This window comes from Vanellus vanellus, assembly GCF_965231255.1.
Source record: "Vanellus vanellus genome assembly, chromosome: 9".
Lineage (NCBI taxonomy): Eukaryota > Metazoa > Chordata > Aves > Charadriiformes > Charadriidae > Vanellus > Vanellus vanellus.
Genome location: NC_138914.1, coordinates 23290107 through 23309897, shown reverse-complemented (window position 1 = coordinate 23309897; position 19791 = coordinate 23290107). Strand labels below are relative to the sequence as shown.

Sequence of the window (19791 nt, the reverse complement as noted above, 5' to 3'; positions counted from 1 at the left end):
CCCGCGCCGCGCCCCGGGGTTCCGCTCCGCCGCCGGCGGAAGGGCGGTGCCGCACGGACACTATTCACCGTCGCGCCGCGCCACTGAGAGGCGGCAGGGGCGGGCTAGAGCGCCGCTCGGCCGCATCATAGAGAGGCGGGGCGGCGAAGCGGAGCGCCGCCATGGCGGAGGCTACCGCCATCCTGCGGGTGAGGCACTGCCGGGCCGACATCTTCTGCCGCCGGCCGCCCCCGCGCTGCCCCGCCTGCGGCCGCCCCCTCAAGGGAGCCGGGCTGTCCGCCGCCCCCGTCCGCCTCCCCAGCCCCTTCCGACAGGGCCACCGGCAACCCCGCGCCTTCCTCCTGCGGCCCACCACCGGCACCTTCCTCGGGTAGGGGCCCGCGGCTCACGGGGGACCGCCGCCGGGCGAGGGGGGAGGCCCGGGGAGAGGCGGCGGTGCCCGCCCTGCGCCCGCCTTGAGGCCCAGCAGCGGCCCTCCGCCAAGGGCCTCCACCCGGCCCTGCGCCGGGGAGGCGGTGACTGACTGACCGACCCCCTTCCTGGAAATAAAAATGCCTTTTTCAGTAGTTTTGCCTCCCGCTGCACACTTTTGGTTCAAGGGGCATCACGGTGCCACCTGCTCTGGGAGAGAGACAGTGTTCTAACGGGGATGAGCGATGTTCGTGCCCACCACCAACACCACTGCTTTTCTTTCAGAGGATACGACGGGGAATCTGACCTTCACGTTGGAGTAACCAACAGTCACGGTAAACAGTACTTTGTAGTTGCCTTACAAACCACTGCCCGTCTCCCATACTCCGTATTTAGACTGTATGCCCAGTTTAGGTCTGCCCTGTCCACCATCCAAATTGTGCGGCAGTTATTTCGGAGCCACCTCTGCTGCTGCAGCAGCATCTGGTACCTGTTAAAAATGCAGCCTGCGACATCCAAATAGCTGATGCTTTGCTGTTGAAGAACACGTACATCCTCAGCATGCTGTAGGTACCAGAACCGGGAGCTTTGCTGTTCACCGCAAAAGAGTATCACGTAAAGATCAAGAAGTCTTGAGTACAAGACTTTATCTCACCTTGCAGCGGTGAGCACACAAATCAAAGCCAAACACCTCTCCTCTCTTGCTGAGGAGCTGCACAGAATGGAATTGAAAGGTGACTTCTATTCCTGACGCAGGGAAATAAAAAAGCTAGGCAGCCTACTTTTAAAAAGTTGTTTCGGGAAATGTTGACTTAAACATAGTTCTTGCTAATTCTACAAATACCCCTAATTAAAATAAAAATAAATCCCCACATTAAAAATCATATCAGGTTCTCCTAGCATAGGCCCACCCTGCAAAAATCTCACTTGAGATGTTTTTTAACATAAAAGTGGTCTAATTTATAGGTTTAAAAAAGAATCCTGGTTGTCCTTAAGTTGCTTTCCTTACCAAAAAACATCTGAAATTACATTGTAGAAATGAGAACAATTTTCTTCATAAACACAAGCGCTGCATTTTCTACTCCGTGGCCACAGGCAGCCACTGATGGAAACCTGGGGGATAGCTACTCTAAGAAAGAACAGCAGTATGGAAAACTAGTAGTAGCTTTCATCACTTAAAAAAAAAAAAAAAAAAACAGTAAAGAAAGGATATGGATGTGATTCTCCAGTGCCACCTGATAATGACAAGTTGCTCTTTATTTTCAGGCGTGGTGTATAATTACAATGAAGAGGGCATTCACAGAGCTGAAACTGGATGGGAACAGTGCATTAGTATCCCACTAGTACAGCCAGACATGTTTGGGCTTCTTCAGGAGTGGGATAAGCTCCTAGAGGAATTTTCTGTGGGAGAGGCCTGGCTTCCTCACAGGTATGTAGTTTAAAACCTGGATGCAATAGGAATTTTTCATCTGGGATGATAAATCGGGCTGTTCTGGTTTGGATCCTGTGAGGCTGGTGGTTCGTTCAGGGCCTTGCTTCTTTAGAGCACACATTTCTAACAAACCAGTCTAAACAACGCTGTTGGGCCGTCTTGAAGCTTAGTGGCCTTCCTAAACAGAAAAAGAATATTTTTAAGTTGGAAGTAACAAACTCATCTACTGGAATGTAAAAGCTCTAAAATAAAGAGGTCATTTTAGGGAAGTTTTCTTCAGCAACAGAAGAATTTTGCATGAAAAAATTTTGCATGAAAATGCATGCATCGTTTTGCTGATGACAAAGCAGCCTGCTCTCCAAGAAAACGCCAGGCCTTGAACTGTTCATCAGTAACAGCACATGTAACAAACAGCCTGTCTGAGCACAGTTCTGTGAAGTGTTTAAGTTAATAAACGCAGACATCATCTTATTTAAAAGAAAAAAACCACTACAAATCAAAAGCAGGTTTTAGCAGTTCTGTGTGTGCTTGACTAAAATTTCAGAGATAACGTATTACCTCCCTAGTACCAGGAGATGAAATAATTTGTCCCAGAGTAGAATTTTTAAGTGTCTATGGAACTTGTAAAGCCAACAGGATTTGCGTCTGATACTTTTACAGTTCCCCGTGCCTTAATCTTATTACTGAAATTAACTTGACGTCAAAAAAGCATTGGTAGAAGGTGGAGAGATGTGCACATCTTTTCTACAAGCTTTTCTTTACTTTTCCTCAGTTTGCCACGTCCTGACAAAGTGACCTATTTTTTCCAAAATTAGATCAGTGACCACTGAACTGCTGAAAGCTGAACTTTTTCTTTTTTTTTTTTTTTGAAAGATCTTAAGTCCTCTGTTTATTTTTTTCAATGGACAGGAACTGCACTAAACTAATCCTGTAACTCCTTTGGGTTCAGGCCAAGCCCAATTCTAATTTTCTTGATGGCTTTTAATTTACTGGAAGGATTGTACATAACAGCAGCAAAGAACAGCGGCCACAGCCATGACCAACAGTATCTTAAATTACTGATATTTTGCTTGTCGAGATATAAAGACATGCTTCCCAAAAAGGAGAAGCTAACTGGAAGATACAGATGGTAATGAGAAGTGTATTACAGTCTTTTGCATTATAAATACAAAGATAGTCTGCAAACAAAAATGAAAAGTTACATGCTTTGCTTAATTGTGGAACTGATTCAGTAAAGCACTTGTCTACAGAGAAGTTATCCAGACATGCTGCAGTCCACTGCAGGCTCACCCCTCAGCTGGTGAGCCCAACATTTTTTTCAGTGTAATTTCCAGATGTTTTGCACCGCACAGTGATGATGGCCACTCTTGAAGTTCTTCATAATTGCATACTTACTAAACGGGAGCTCATAGGGCACTTCAGATACCTTTAAAAAGCAGAAGAGCTTTGAAGAAAACAGTGAGCTGTCTGGAACTGGGCTCAGGGTTGCAGGGTTGCTTTTGATAGCCACAGTCCTCATATCTAGCAAAAACACCACGTAAATTCCCAGGGCCGACAGGCAAGCTTCACAGAAGACTCCCTGTGGCAACACAGACAGTGGAGCCACTGACAGTACAAGGCAAGGAATGAGTCACGGGGCTCAGAAGAACAAGGGAAAAACGACACAGGAGGAGGCAATTGTGGAAGAAGCTTGAGGATTAGGCAGATGGCAAACAGGAGTCTGAGCAGGTCTGCATCAAATGCAGTTACACTGGGCCAGTGGAAAAAGCAGCACTACGTGGTGAGGGAATGGAATAAATTACTGAAGTTGTTAGTGGCCAACATGAAACATTTGGGAGAATCTGAGAAACATTCTGAGAGTGAAAAAAACCAGGTAATTGCCATATGCTCCTAGGTTAGAGCAGTGGGGGTGGAGGAGAGGGAGAAAAAAGGCAAGAACATTTTAAATGGCTACTCCTATTCAGTTAGGATTTCTGTCCTTGCCCATTTGGCACAAATTATTGCCAGTGGGAGTTTGACTGGCACATCGTATAGCAACTGTATTGACATATTAGCAATAGAATTTACTTTATTTTTAAATAAGCTTCCAAGTTAATGCTACACTGACAGAAGTGCACATGGTGGCACACAACACTACTGTTGCAGGAAGAAGTTTTCAAGATAACAAGAGTAACAATACATGGAAGAGCAAAGGTTAACAAGGTAAAAGCCAAATAAGTATAAAAAATAAGAACTCATTATTGTAAAGTATGTGGCCCTCTTTTTTTTTTTTTTTTTTTTTTTATGTTCACAGTTTCTAGTATCCCTATCTGGAAAGTACAACTTGCAACGAACTGTTAAAGGAAAGTGGCAGCAGTTCTTGGAGAGCACGCACTTCCTTATTTCACTCAGTAAAAAATATTCCTCCATGCACAGTAATTAATGGATTAGCACTAACTCTTACTAACAAGATGTTTTTCCTAGGTACGAAGAATGTGACCACAACTGCTACACGTATGCACTGGCATTCATTAACAGTGTACTGACTGCACAAGGGAAACAGCAAATGAGTAAAAGTGAATTTACAGAGAAATTTGTGATCCCACAGACAAAGAAAGCTTCCAAATACCTTACTCTGCATCAGGAGCTAACAGCTAACGATTTCTACATTGTACCCCTGCCTGATCAAGAAAAACAGTGATGAAAATGACAAGTTGCTATATTAAAACATCTACAACATGCAATAGGAAAAGGAAGTCTTAAGACGCCAAATCTCAGGGTTTAAGATACGTGATCTACTTAATGTATTTAAAAACACAATTAACTTTACACGTTAAACCTGCACATCATGGAAAGATCAGCAATCTCAACTTGTGCATTTGAATAAAATAACATATATACAATGTATACACTACAGAAAGTTTTTATGGGAACTATTTACATGGAAAAATATTTTCCTATTTACATGGAAAAATATTTTCCTATTTACATTCACTGTATGCTCATTCTGCTAAGACACTTAATACCAGAAATCATAACTGCTGTGTAATTAAGGGTTTTAACAAATGAACTGTGGTAAGTTAAGCTGTGGCAAACCAAATTTTTTTCCTGTCACATTTGTTTGCTGATGAGTGAAAAAAATGGAATTTGTGCTTGTATGCTGCTGAAATCCAAAGTCCGTGACTTAATGCAGATACACTACAAAGTTATTTTCCTTTACTTTACTAATAAATATAACAACAAATCAGTCCAGCCTCCTTGCCAGATATATTTCTTTTCCAATTCTTTACATTTTGCACATTTATTCCTCAAACCAAGACAGATGCTTAGTATTAAAAGATAATAATTTAGTGTCTGCATCTGCTAGTATCTGTAATAAGCAACAGACTCCTCAGGATTTATCTGAGAGTTAAAACCTTTCAACAGAAAGAAATTTAAGTTAAAAAAAATTAGAAGACCCTCCAATAGCACTTTTACCTATTGCGTATTACACAGAAGTGTATGCTGAGGTCAAAATTCTGCAGTCTGTAATTTTGTGCAATTTCACTTTATTTAGTTACATTCTAGTTTAAGAAAATAATTTCAGCTTTTTTTCCAGCAAAGTAAGCTGGTTTTAATCTAGGTGCAAGTCCTATTTTCTTAAAGATGGAGAAGTAATCATAAACAATTGGGGTTTTGTCCACATCCAGTTTATACATTTGTGTACACAAACTGCATTAACCCTGTCCCCCCAATACTCTCTAGCTGCATACTTCCCACACTTGCCCCCCCCCCCCCCCATGTTCTTCCACTTCTCACTGAGTTCTAAGTTATAGCACCTTTAAAAGCATATTAAAAACCCACAACACAAAGACAACCAGCTTGAAATGCGCAATTCGGCTGCTGTTAGAGACCTCTGATCCACCCACTCCTAGTGCAAGTCGGAATTCTGCAGCTAGGATTTGGCTTACAAAAAGAAGTTATGGTATGCTATTTCTGAGTGAATCAGAATCCATATTTCATTTAAGCACTGTATTTTAATTAGTAAAATATAAATACAATGGCAACTATCAGTGCTATGGTACAACTATCTAACGTGTTATTTGATATAACACTAATGAAACATGAAGTACAGTTATCTGCAGCTCGAAATAAACCACCTTGCCATGTACAGTCAACACATACATACCTGTTCAACTTGAAAATGCTGTTATGCAATTAACATTTTAATTTTACATCTTTCCAGTAGAAATTGTATTAAATAAAAACAAAGACTAGAAGATCTTCCATTTTGAATTGTATGTAGTCTCCTGCATTCATGACATGGCTTTACAATCTAAACTGCCTAAGTAAACAAGAATGTGGGTTTGTGTTTAGTGGGAACAGTCCAAGTTGACAGAATTTTTACGAGCCCTGGAAAATTCCCTGTGACCAGAAGGCAAATGCCCTTTTATGGTGAATGAAAGCAGCAGAAAGAAAATCCAAACAGCATCACTGTCAACAGCTAAAATGTATCCTTACTCTTGCAGCAAATGTGTTCTCTCACAACAAAGGGGAAAAAAAAAAAAAAACTAAAAAAAAAAATCTAAACAGTGTGGTGAAGCAAGGAAGGCTATTGTTCAAAGACTAAGATGGAATTCAAATGCCTGAATCTAAAGCAGCAATACTTAAAATGCAGTGTAGCTCATACTTAAAACTTCCTGGCTCGACTTGAAAGACAGCTGAATACCTGCTGGGTTCGTTTGTATGTTTTCCAAATGTGGCTTTGCAATAGCAAACATCGTATTTAGGAACCTGCCATCTACATGATTAAATCTTACAAAGTAGTTAGAAAATAGCAGGCACCTAGCATAGCAAGGCAGAACTGCTCGGCACTGTCTTATGCCTCACTCTATACAAAATGCAGCTGTGTCTCTCAGTATGTTGTACAACATAAGATAGGCCAGGGCAAAGAGAGCTACCAGTGCACTATGAAAAAAAGTATAGACTGTTGTAGTTGCAGAATAAAAGAGAAAAACACAGTGATGAAACTGAGACTTAGACTTGCCAAACTACAGACTGACTTCCTTTCACTAGCTCAGCAAATCTTCATTATTTTCTACACAGTATAACCCATCTTCAGCAAAAGCGAAGTGTTTCAACTTGTGGTGAGGGCATCTTGCTGTGAAAATCCTAAGTGAAGTACATCTTACTGAAATGGAGAAAGGTGCCCCAGCATTCCCTACTGCTGAACACCTAACATTGCGGTTAGGTGCTTTGATCCTAGCATTATTTAAAATCCTTGCACATTCTGGGAAGAGTTCCTCAATTCTGAGCAGTGCTTGTGAAGATAAGTCCTTATAGTTCGGACCACTAAATCCCAGGGTCTAGGCACCTAACAGCAACCTGTTACAATGCTCAATATTGCAACAACCAGATCCCTCCCCAAATCTAAGTTTGTGCAACTTCATCAAGGCTATGAAGTCAGGTTTCAGTTGAAGAAGAAATGGTACCATAGGTATCCCAACAGGTTATTTGACTCACTGTAATTACTGCTGGTTTTTAACGAGCTTTAACTAGATAAAAACCAGCATTAAACTTGAAGACTACCTTCATTTCTGAAGAAACGTAGGACCCTGCACTGAGCTACAAAATGAAGTTAGCCTTACAATTCCCAAGTTCAACTCTGAAGAATTTGTGAGGTATTCCCAGAAAACTGTTTGATCTCCCATTGCTTCGGCTTTCAAGCACACATTCCGGTTTTGGACTTCAGCGGCTCTGCAGGCCGTAGTGCCTATTCAGCATTAATACCTGGATCTGTCAGAATATTAAAAATACCATTACTCATCAATGCAGTCCAGCCACCATTCAAAGATACATGTTTGTAAGTTTTAAGGAAACAAACAAGTGTTTTGGGTTGGGACACAGCTTTAATTTTTCCCCCTTCATATGCATTACTGTAGTTCAGTTGTGTTTTTCAATACAAAATTCTCTCCAGTAAACAGGATATACCTCATTTTAAATAGCATTTATACATACCAACTGAATACATTGATAGAAACTGTTGAAGTGTTGAATGTTGAAATAGCAATGGTTCATCATGAGAAGATCAGGTAAAAAACAACAAGACACGATTTAAAAAAAAAAAAAAAAGTTTTTCCTATACAGTCAGTCAGAGTTCATCTTGCTCACTGCGCTCACGGGAAGAAACCCAACGACTTACAATCAGTTCCTGAAATAAAAACCAGCAGTTATTATGGGGGGAGGCAGGGGAGAGGTACAGATCATCAGCGAGGGACGGGGATTAAGCCTTTAGCAAATTGACATATATTATATGACCAATGAGAAATTTTAGTAGATGACTACATTTGTTTGTGAAGTGAGCTGGTCTCTCACACATTTTTTTCCCTTCATTTTTAAACATACATTAACCTTACAGTCTCCATAGGTAGCCCTGTTTCCCCATGCAAATGCTTATATTCACAGTAGCAGCAACATTAAAATTTAGATTAGAAGATCTTAAGTTTTTAAAGAGCTTGCAATACACTTCTTATGCCTTGGGGCACAAAGGAATCAAGTTATTTTATTGTAGCTATGTGTATGAAACCCAAAGCATGCTAAACAGCAAGCAGCAGTTCAAGGTGGCTCTTACAGTTAGCTGTCCAGCTGCCCCAAGGCAAAGCTACAAGAGAAGTAATTACTCACCTGAACCTTAATTTTTTTCATACATTCTGGTGTCGACATTTCTTTTTCAGTCATGTCAGACGGTCTAATCAAATAGCATAACATAAGTTCCTGTTGGTAAACAGAAAACAAATACATGACGTGGAACTGAGTTCTTTCTATACCAAGTTTTAGATTAATTAGAAATGCAGATACAAAGTTTCCTACAAGATGTCTTCTGCATAACAAGTTGGGGAGGGCTGTATAATATGCATATCTTATTTTCTTTATCAAAGCATAATACTGCTGTAAGATAAACTAGAACTGTAACACAACAGCTGAGCAGCATGGCTGTGAGTATGGAAGCACTGTGTATGAGGCTCTATCACAGAGAAAATCTTTTGGAAGCTTTCAGTTTCACTGTTCAAAAGAAAATCCTGGTAGATGGAGAGGGCTTTAAAAACAGAAGTGGCAAACAGGAAAGAAGAGTCCCTCGTGTCTTTCTTCTGTTCCTCACACAACTTTCAACGCTACTATATAGTAAACAGAACTTTAACAAGCTTCTTCCAGAATTCATCTGGATATCGACAAAGCAAACTCATTTGCCTACTGGCTACTCAACGTGTTCTTCAGCAGACTAAAACAGAAGGATTCTCTTTCCACCCTCACTCCAACTTCCTGTTCTTTGGAACTAAACTGTACATTTATCATTTTAAAGCTATTTTGAAACTAGCATCTTACACTTACCTTAGAAGCATTAACAGTTGTTCTGTTCAACCCAGACAACGACTTCCAGCTGAGTGGTCTGCGAAGAGAACCTTCAAAATTATCATCAACTAATTCAGCAATGACAGAGTAACTGGAAAACAAACCAGATAGGACAATTCAGAGAATGAAAATTACCATTTTAGGAAGATTGTGAAACTTAAGAATTAGAGCCTAAAAATTGGTGTTAAACAATATGCCAGCATGCAGTAAGCAAGTTGTAAAACTTAAGTATCTTTCTACTAGGAAAAGAGGAGAAAAGATAAAGTGAATATGCTTACTGGCACTCCTCACCCTTCTGCTGATGTTTGTAGCATTCTCTTATGAATGCCATATCTGATATTTATAATCTATTTATTACCCAGGAGTTCAACCTAAATAGCTAACAAATAAAGACAATTATCATCCCTTAAAAGATTTTTCTCCCTAATTACATAAATTATCCATACAATATATTTTTAAAAGTCACTATTACTAAATAAAATTACTTTCCTGAGTGTATTCATCATAGGAGTCCTAAATATGCTCATTGCAGCTTTTAATTTTTAAAATGTTACTACCGTTATATGAATTCAATGAAATTGTGTTATTTAGTACCTCCGCTAACAAGACTTTTGCATTCCCAGCATGAAGGCATCTGGCAAAATGTTTTGAGTGAAGAATATGTGCTTAACCAGGGAAAATACTAAATTTTTGTGAGAGAAATTTACTAATTTGAAAAGAAGAAATTAGACAGAAATATAAGCTTCAAACCTTGCATGATAGAAGGGGGGGCCTTTTCGATACAGTACTGAAATGAAAGAGAAACACCTTAGTTAGATAATCACAGTTTCCATCTGAGTTTAATACCGGGGTTCATAAATATTTTCAAATGTTTTGTAAGGTTTAATTACACAAGACAAAACTTTAACACTTTTGAATTCTGCTCAAAATTACGTTGTCCCAGCAAGTGGAGAGAGAGGGAAAACACAAAAAACCCATCGCAGCAGCAGGGTGACTGAGGGCAAGGGAATGGCAGGTAAAAGATAAAGTAGAAGAGCCAAAGGACAGGTAATAATTGCCATGGGAAAAAGTTTAGGATGGAATTTCTATGCAATAGACTCATACTTTTAACACTGTATTTGCAACAGAAGTTGAGCCACGAGTACAAGTAAAAGATCACAATAAGCCATTGAATTTCTGTTCCAAGCAAGCAAGCATTTTCCACAAGTTGTAGGAGAGGCACAGGGCACAAGTTCTTCCATACTGCTCACCAGACCCACTAAAAGTTCCTGTGCACAAGAATACACAAGAATCATTGCAGCTGGCCTGTTCTAACTGAGCTAAAGAGTTACATTTTCTCTCTCCCCTTTGTCATGAGCTTATAAAAGGGGACTGTCTTTAACTAGCGCAGGTTTTCTTATACAGCTGGCTAGCATAGGCCCCGTCAGGAAAAGGATGAGCAATACTTCATTCCAGTGACAACCATGATTTGCAAATATCGATTCTAAGAAGGTACTGCCAAAGAACAAGAAGCTAGAGGAGCTCAGGAGCAAGAAGCCTGCTAGCCTAAATTAGTCCACTTCCTTTCTCTGGCACAAATCCAAAGGTAAACAATAAACAATAAATTCAGGCCAGAACACAGATGAATGATTAACAAACTAGTATCAATTTCACACACACATCAGGTGATAAATCGCAAAACCTCATCTACAACCCAGAGTACTAAGAACAGTGATGCTGAATTCAGCCAAACCTACACACTGACCTAAAGGACTAGCTCAGCACAACCTTGGCATACGCAAATACACAAACCCCAAAATTTTAAAACTGCTTCAGCAGTATTAAAACACCTGCTGGTTTGCATACCCACATTAAAAAAAAATATCTCCCTTTGCGCACATTTTCCTGTAACAACAGGCATTACTGTACTGCTTATGTTGACATGAGCTGAATGTAGTTCTTGAATTACTTAGCAAGGGATTATGGACACTATTAATTACTTCTGTAGGATTAAAAACCCTACCATTAACAAACAAGCAAGTCCCTTCCCCCCTCCTCCCCTCCCCCAAAAAAACCATACAGAGAAACAGTCTTAGCAGTAAGTTCAGTAGGAGTCCAGCTTCCATTAAATGGGATGAATGCATAGACCTTGATGTGAATAGGGATCGAGATGCAAACCTATTCCAGAGACTCTCATGTGAATACTGCAGAAGAGGTGTTTAGAGGGGGGAGAGAAACTTGGAAGAGAATTTCAGTGCCATCCTGCATTAATTATTAACCCCATGAAGCAAAACAACAGGCCTTTCAAGCTCTCTCTTCAGCTACTGGATATGTGATGTTATACTCCACTCACTCTAACTTTATCGCTAATCTGTAGTCTAGCTAAAGATGTCTTTTGTCAACTGCAAGTAGCAAAGCCTGCTCCAGTCATTCAGCTCCTCATTATTGAATTCATCTTTGGCACTGGAGTCTTGCACTGCCTGGAAAGAAGTCAGTTGCAAATTATTCCATTTTTTTTTTTTTAAAGGAAGCTACTCACAGAGATCAGTTCCATACTTCAGTCCAACTTTGGGGACCCAACCCTTACTGCGAAAGTAGTGATAGGCCATGTAAGTAGTTTTAAAATTAGGCTTCACTTCGCTGAAAATTTCCCATAGCTTCAAAATAGTTAGGGGCTCCTAAAAATCACAACCAAAGGCATTAACGTGACTATATTGATATTACAGCAGATATATCAGATATCACAGCCTACTGCGAAGAGCATGGACTTTGGGCAATAAAACATGGAATCCCTAAATACACGACAGAAGCCTGTTACTCCATTTAGTGGTTTGGTTTTTTTAGCATTTCACGATCAGTCCTATAATGTCATTGTTTAAAGGAAAATTTCAATTAGGTTTCAAATTTCAAAAAGGTTTCAATTATTTTGTCATTATATTAACAGTAGCTTGATATAATTATAGATTAATGCTTAAAACGCCAAGGATTTTTTCTGTTTCAGGAAAGGGAGAGTATTCACCAGATTGTCTCACATACTTGCTTTCCCCTTTCTGCCTTAGTTACAACAAAAATCTTTCCCTACAGAAAGATCGCGCATAGCTTTATTTGCCTTGGTAAACAAAACTTTCAGACTAGTATTTCATAAACAGAAACGTCATTACTTTTAAGAAATACTTCCTAATTACTCTGTTTGGTGTTTCCTTCTTCAGAATTAACATCATAAAATACTGCCATAGTAGGTAAAAATTTCAGACCAAAACATGTCCGAACTAATCGTATTCCCAGTCATCTAAAATCAACCCAATCTCTTACCTCACCATAATAAATACTTAAACATCCCAGAGCATACACCAAGAAAAAAGCCTGAAAAAAGTAAACAGAATAAGTTTAACTGATAGCTAGACTCTTCCTGTAGTTTACAATCCAGGCAAGAACAAAGGCTCAAATTAATTTTATACAAGAATCCTAATGTCATAAAGATAAACAAGTTGCCGAAAGTTTCCTTTTGAGATTTGTCTTCATGACCTTTACATTTCAACAGACACAGCACTACACAAAAATGTATGCATGTGCTATAGACTCCTGAAGGCACTGTTAAAACTAACACATTAATATATTTAGAAGCAGCACAATCAAAGCAGGATTTATATAAATGTTATATACCTCATATTTCTATACTTAAGTCCTATCACCAGTCTCTTTGTTCATGGGATTCATGGGATAACTTATCTAAAGAGAATGGGATTGGACCCTACTTTTTTTTTTAACCATATAATGTAATTATTGCAGGTTATTAAAAATAAGTTTAATGACTAAGATAATCCAACTATTTAGGAGACACAGGAAAACCCTGTACTTCAGAAACAGGTATTAAATTACGTTGTAAGATAGATTAATGTTTACTTTTCAGATTAAAACAACTTGTACTGTGCTTGAAACATACCTCTTCCAAGCTGAGTTGTAAATATTCAAAAATCCTAAATGGATTCCTTCTGCATACTAGTTTTTCCTTCTTGACAAGCTACAAGAAAAATTTACTATGTTACTAAAACTTTAAACTGGAAAAAATACTGAATCAGAAAATAGCACTGATGATACAATTTCTCTAAAAGATTAGGATAATCTTTATCCTTACATTTTCTTGCAGATGAGCAGAATCATCTTCAGGACATAAGTTACCTTCTTCTTCCTCTTGCACCAATACATATTCTGAAGCCCATTCTTTTGACTTGATCATCTCACAAGATCTTTGCTCAGCACTCTCTTTTGCCTTGCAGCCGCAATGTACGAGAAAACCATGCTTCTGACTACACACTTCAGCTCTCTCTTTCAAGTCACCTTGTTCCTGTTCTTTAGAGCCACACGTAACCACAGGATCAAATGCTGGATCTGCTTCCAAACAGGCTTTCTTGTACCCTTCATTCTGATTCTCAGGACTTAGGGCTACTGCATTTCCAGTATCCATAGAAGATTGTCTGGAATGTTCTGCATTTTCTGTATTTGGACCCATTCTTTTGCAACTATTACTGGTTTGTTCAGCTCCATCCTCTTCCAAAAATGGCAGCTCAAGAGGTTTAGTATAATTTTCAAGAATTTTGGTAACAGAGCTGTCATCAAATCCTTGCTCTTGCAAAATACTTTTAGCCCACTGCATATGACACTGGTACCTAGTAAACAAGTAAAATAAATGAGAAGTTCTAGGGCATTACATCCTTTAATTAACATCTTTAAAAAAAAGAAAAGAAGATTCATCACAGTTCACAAATCTGAACAGTGTCCGTCCCGTCCCCCCCGCCCCCAACTGCTATGCAACATACAACATGCACAATGTAATAGGCCTCCAATCATCAGGAAGCTGCAGATGACGTTACTAAACATAAAGATTCTGCCACCTTCTTTGGCTTTGTTTTGCCTTTTATATTTCTGTGGCAACAAATACCATTATCAAATGTTGCACAAGAACCATGCATTGAGGACTACTGCCATACAGTTTCAAGAAGCAAGAACTTCACCAGGCAAAAAATTGCTTCCCCCACTGAAGCCTTAAGGCTGAATTCCCTGCAAAAACATCTTGGTATCAGAGCTTGTATGATTAAAATATGCAATGAGACTTTGCATACGGAGATCTCACACACTTCACCTATTATACAGCTAAGTACTGAGAACAGTATCTTCAAAACTCAGTTTTAACTATCTTTGAAACAACAAAGGCATAGCAAAAACACCAGCATGAAAATCTTGAGCAGAAACTACCTTCAGTTTTAACCAAAACCCTCACATCCCTGAGAAATAACAATAAGCCTATCAGCAAGATACTAGCTGAAAGCTGTAAATATTTCTAATATTTTTCAATTATGGAATTTTTAGTGCCCCTTCAATTATTTCTCCTCGGAAGGTAACATTAATATCCAGTTGAAGACATTAATCTGCATCCTGTGAAAATTACAGATAGCTGAGTGGAGCTTTCCTTATTGAAACCTGGACAACTCTAGAATAATATTCTTTATTTCCCCAAACAAAATCCTAACACAGCAATTACAGACCAGGTAATGAAGAACTACAAAGACAATTAATGCAAATTTCATGTATCAACACAAAATATAAGTCTCTCTGAAGTCTCATAATAAAGCTATACGATTCACTGTTGTCCTTTTTGTTATAAAAAAATACTCCTCTTTGTTCTGTGATTTAATTACCGTAAAATTCACACTTACAGAGCTCTACTGAGACAGATCATGATGCATTTTCGGTGCCAATGTAATTACACTTTCATTGATGCTCAGCTGTATTTGCTGGCACATAAAGCAGTCACAAAGTAGACAAATAAGAATGACAAGTGTTTCTGCTAGTAGTAACTGTAGTAGCAGCAGTCATAATATTGCGACTGTTTGTCTTACCTATAGTTGAGGACTGATGGAACGTAAATTTAAATAAAGTACATTTTTTAGCCTTATCATAAGATTAAAGCAAACAGAGAAACTTGCACACTCTTACAGTTAGTTCATATACTATTTCAGTGGAACAAAATAACACACTGTTTTGCTAAATGTACAAACTAGTAATGTTACTAGAGACTACAAAAAAAAAGTAAAACATTTATATATTATACCAGTTGAAGAGCTGATTCAGCCCACTTTATAATAATTCAATAAGGAAATGGGAGAGTTATTTTAAATAGCCTGCCCCAGAAACTTCTCTTTCTCCTCCTCAGCTGAGAAACAAGTTTATTATGCTTAATGTTATGATGAATTAATTACTCACACTACTATGCATGCACTCAATCTTGGCTTTTATTCAGCAATTAATACCCGCAAGCTTACATGAAAAACCATGCTGAACATCACCTACTCTATTTCTAGTTTTTCTAATGTGATTTATAAATTAAATACAAAGAAAAGAAATAGAAGCAAGTCATCAGCATTTATACAGCCAACAATGTAAAAAACAGTAAGATAAAATATAAAATAATCTGTTTCATAAAAAAACCAAGAATAAATTAATTAACTTACTTTTTGGATGCAATTATAGGCATGTTTATGTTAGCACCTGTATAAAGAAAAATCGTGCATTGTTGCATCAATTTAAAAATGTTTTCATGTGATTTTGATCACTGAGGTAATCTGCAGCCCAGTAATTACCCCCATCTTCAATACTCTATGCCATTTTGGTCCCCCTTGTATTTAAGACCCAGCAGAACAGAAAAGGTACAGAAGTAACAGCCTGGACAAGAGGAACAACTGAATACACTATTTTTCCCAGCCCATAAAAAGACAATTATGAAGGGATATGATAAAATCCAGCGATGTCTGTTGAGGCTTAAATGTCATGGAAAAGATGAATAAAGAATGAGTCTTTCTATAAACAACCAAGAGCAGATCAGATGTAACTAGCTATAAACAGATTAAAAATTTCACACGCCCTGGCCTCACGATTTCTTGGACACTAAGATCTACAGCTTAATACCAAGAAAAACGGAACAGTTATATGAAGAGAAGTCCAAGGATGACACCTTTATTTACAAAATTCCTAAGCAAGAAATTGGTCAAGGCTAGGAGAATGCACTATGGAGCTATCGACATGTTTCCTGTTTTTGTACGCTTCCCAGGCATCTTACACTGGCCATCATCAGGTATGGGGGGGGCAGAGATCCTTCATCTGACCCAGTACAGAGATTATTTTTCTGTGTGTAATTTATAAACATGTATCTTCAATGAGTGAAGAAAGGTGAAAAGTACTATTAGAATAGTGATGGAAGTACAAACGGGCACAATTTACCTTGCCACTTAGTAACCAGTAAAGGATCCGAAATGCTGTACACTGGTCGACTTCTTGAAAGGATACCTTTTCCAAAATAGCCCTTCAAAGAAAAGGAAAAGTCTTTACTATATCATCGCACAAAAATGAACTACTTTCCAACTATAAAATGTTTACTGCCAAGATCAGGTGAAAAAAATAACTGAAATTCTGCAGCATTTAAGCTTTGCCTAAAGCTTGTTGCTTAGCTTCTGATAACTAGTTCAATATTAAACACCAGCACTCAAAGATTTAACCAGTGGAGCATGTTGGGTCTTCTTCCCCAATTCTAAATACTTGTCAGTCAACATCTCCAAGCAGACTTTTGAAAGCAGACACAGAAGAAAACACCTGTGTATTAATGCTGTGACAATGCATAATAGAAAACAAAGAGAAAGTTAAAGCTACTGCATAAGAATGGTGGTGAAATGGCACTCAGACATAAGAGACTTAATGTATCTTATTTTACTCAGGAAGAAATCACTCTGAAGTTAAAAGAATTCTACAAGCATTTATAAAACATTAATATTCCAACCTCCTGAGCTTTAAAAACAAGAAAATGCTTTTGCAGGGTTGCATAAAATATTGAAAGGAGAAATAAACATAACAAACATGAAATCTTTGCAGCTGTTTTTTTAGCTCACAAGGTCACTTCATTCTAAAGTTTATTTGCTGGGATAAGAATTAAATACTTTTCACATCTGATACAGAATATATGTTTTGTACTAATTTCAGAGGAGGAGGGAGATACGGAGGATTACTGGAGGCTACAAGAGAAGGAAAACAAGTACTATGCTTTACCTATGTTTAAAACACTAAAAATAGTGCGTAAGCAGGGTACAGCACCTTGTTATAAAGCTGTTCAATATCTTCAGGGTTCCTCACAATAACATTGTTGTTAATGATTTCAGCCTGGCACATTCTGAAATCTTTTCCACCTACATCCACAGGAAAGGGAGCCTCATAGGACTCAAAAACTCTTCTTTTCCTTCTTGGGGGATGAAAAACTGCTTCTGCCATTTCCTAATATTAATGTTTCCTCCTAAAAAGTGGAAACAAAACATTTAATATTCAGGACTTAAAGTTCACCCATTTTTACATGTTTCAGCAATATTGCCTTCCCAATAGCAAAATACCAGTAAATCCTACAGCACAACACAAGTTTAATTCTGCAACTATAATGCCAGACAAACATAAGCAGTGACTTGCTAGTGTTATCTGTTAATTTTTTTTCTCTTGGGCATTGCAGTATCCCCTGAAGACCAAGTAGGGATAGTTCTTAGCCAAAAGTTTATTAAGTAAACTTCAAGATGACAGGCGAGCAGAAAAACTGCTGAAAACATTTCAAGAATAAAACAGACAAATTAGCAGAACAGCACAAACCACAGCACACAAGTGCCTAAATATAAACTGTTTTGAATAATCACGGAAAGAAATTTTGAAGAAAGAGCGGTGGCTTGGCAGGTTTGTCGTCTTTAAACAGGGTACCACTTTCACAAGGAGATCGGACAGATCCCTGAGGCTCTCTGGAAGCTTAGGGGACAGGTAACCTTCACCCGCAGACAGAACCACCACAGCGGCGGGGGGAGCAGGGAGATTTCGTGGCCGCAGCTATGAGCGCCACGGCCACAAGGCTGCCGCGCACCGGCGACCAGCAGACAGGCACCGGGCCTGTCCCCGGTGGGATAAGGGATAACCGATACCCACAGTTCCGCCCGCCCGCCCGCGAAAGGAGGCCCGCCGCCCGACCAGGCCCAGGCCCGGGACCAGGCCCAGGCATAGGCCCAGGCCCGGCAACGCGGCTCCTCACGCCCGGCCGCCCACTCACGCAGCACCCAACCCCCCCGCGGCAACCCCGCCCACGGCGAGGCGCCGGTGAAACCGGGCGAGGAGCGAAACACCCCGGCCCGACACCGCGGCTACCGGGCTGCCTCCGGCCTGGCGGCGCCGCTAACCCGTCGCCATAGCGACAGCACGCACCCATCACCGCCGCCGCGCCACCCTGCCGTGCGCATGCGCGGCCGCCCGCGCATGCGCGCGGCGGCTGCTGACCGCGCCACCCTGGCGGCGGGCGCGCGGGGCGTCTCCTCAGGGCTGTGAGGGAATCGTCCCGCGGCTTATCTCGCTTCCCGGTGTGGCGGGTGGCGGCGTCCCCAGCCCCGAGATGTGAGCGGAGGCAGGCGGGCAGTGTGTAGGGAGGCGGGCCGTCCCTAGGCTGCGGGCCAGCGTGTCAGGTGAGGGCGGGGAGATGGCTGCCGTGCCAGGAAGACTGTATTCCCTGGGGACCTCTGCACCACAGCTTTGCGTTTCTAGTTGCTGCCAGCCTTGGTGCTGTAGCGACGTCCCCAAGCTGCAAACAAACCGGTGCTGGCGATTTAAAAGTAATAAAGTGAGAGGGAAAAAAAAGACATCTTGTGTGGAACACCCATCCTGAAATGAATCATGAGCTTCATAATGAGGGGCATTTGAGATACATGGGTGGATGAAATTTTATAGCTGTGGGAGGTGTGGCAGAGATACAATTTTCAGCTTGAAGCAATAGTTTTTGGCTCTGTAACAAACCCTTGGCATGGCTGTGACTCATATAACTGCCTGGGATAATGCAATGCTACTTACACAACTTGTTAACAGAGGTAATTGTGATCATGCAGCTTATTGCCAAAGCTGAATTCAGGAGGACGTGGTGCTGCAATTTTAAAAAAAAAAAAAAAGTACCTGAATAAAATGTGAAGCATTTTCACTAGTTAGTGAGGAGCAAACATCCCTTTTTCTATTTTGATAAGCAGTGAACTCATTACCAGTTTGAGCCTTGCTCATCAAATTCATAATCATACGTGCCACTACAATGCAACTACTCTTTCTTATTTTGAGGTTAATATTGTGAGGTTCCACTATCAAAGGAAGAGGATGAAGACGTTTTGGCTCCAGGGAGACAGACTCTCAGTAGAGAAGTCTGATTTTCAACAGAGACATCAGTGAATTCAGTGATGAAAAGCTGTAAAAAGTACATCATTCTTATGAGGTATTTCATCTTTTATTCCCATTTTCCAGACAGACTCGTGAGGCATGGGGAGGGCAGTAATGGTTATAAGGCCACATAGGAAATGTAGCACAAAACATGAGAATGCTAAGCTGGTGTTCTTACAGTTATTTCCTGCAGAGGTCCACTTTATATACCAGCTCATGAGTGTTAATTTATTTTGAATGTCGATTCACATACAAAGTGTTGAAGCTAAACCACAGAGGACCCTGTTGTATTCCTGTCACCAAAGTACACAGAAATGCACTGATAACTTCAGGTGCATTCT

At 40.0% G+C, this 19791-nt stretch overlaps 2 protein-coding genes across 6 annotated transcripts; one reads left to right on the top strand and one right to left on the bottom strand.

Annotated features, from left to right (window-relative positions):
• Window positions 1–161: 161 nt before the first annotated feature.
• On the top strand, window positions 162–5067 carry MKRN2OS (MKRN2 opposite strand; the record flags this gene model as incomplete). Its single annotated transcript, XM_082487685.1, has 4 exons — window positions 162–370; window positions 697–746; window positions 1678–1840; window positions 4307–5067. 4 exons carry the CDS (start codon window positions 162–164, stop codon window positions 4521–4523), a joined length of 639 nt encoding a protein of 212 aa, XP_082343811.1. The 3' UTR covers window positions 4524–5067.
• On the bottom strand, window positions 2007–18475 carry TSEN2 (tRNA splicing endonuclease subunit 2). 5 transcript variants are annotated; one of them, XR_014269485.1, is made up of 13 exons: window positions 17330–17539; window positions 16466–16547; window positions 15700–15736; window positions 13326–13857; window positions 13134–13211; window positions 12503–12553; window positions 11730–11868; window positions 9962–9998; window positions 9191–9302; window positions 8486–8575; window positions 7820–8012; window positions 4452–4503; window positions 2007–2021 (listed from the first exon to the last, which is right to left on the bottom strand). XR_014269485.1 is itself a non-coding variant. In XM_082487683.1 (12 exons), the coding sequence occupies exons 2-12, from the start codon at window positions 17501–17503 to the stop codon at window positions 7953–7955; spliced, it is 1392 nt and encodes a 463-aa protein (XP_082343809.1). In that variant the 5' UTR covers window positions 17504–17525; window positions 18464–18475; the 3' UTR covers window positions 7701–7952. The 5 variants fall into 5 exon arrangements, 3 of the variants coding, with proteins under 3 accessions (XP_082343809.1, XP_082343808.1, XP_082343810.1); XR_014269486.1 differs by lacking the exons at window positions 2007–2021; window positions 4452–4503 and adding an exon at window positions 7492–7597; XM_082487683.1 differs by lacking the exons at window positions 2007–2021; window positions 4452–4503 and adding an exon at window positions 18464–18475 and having other exon boundaries at window positions 7701–8012; window positions 17330–17525.
• Between the last annotated feature and the right edge of the window lie 1316 nt (window positions 18476–19791).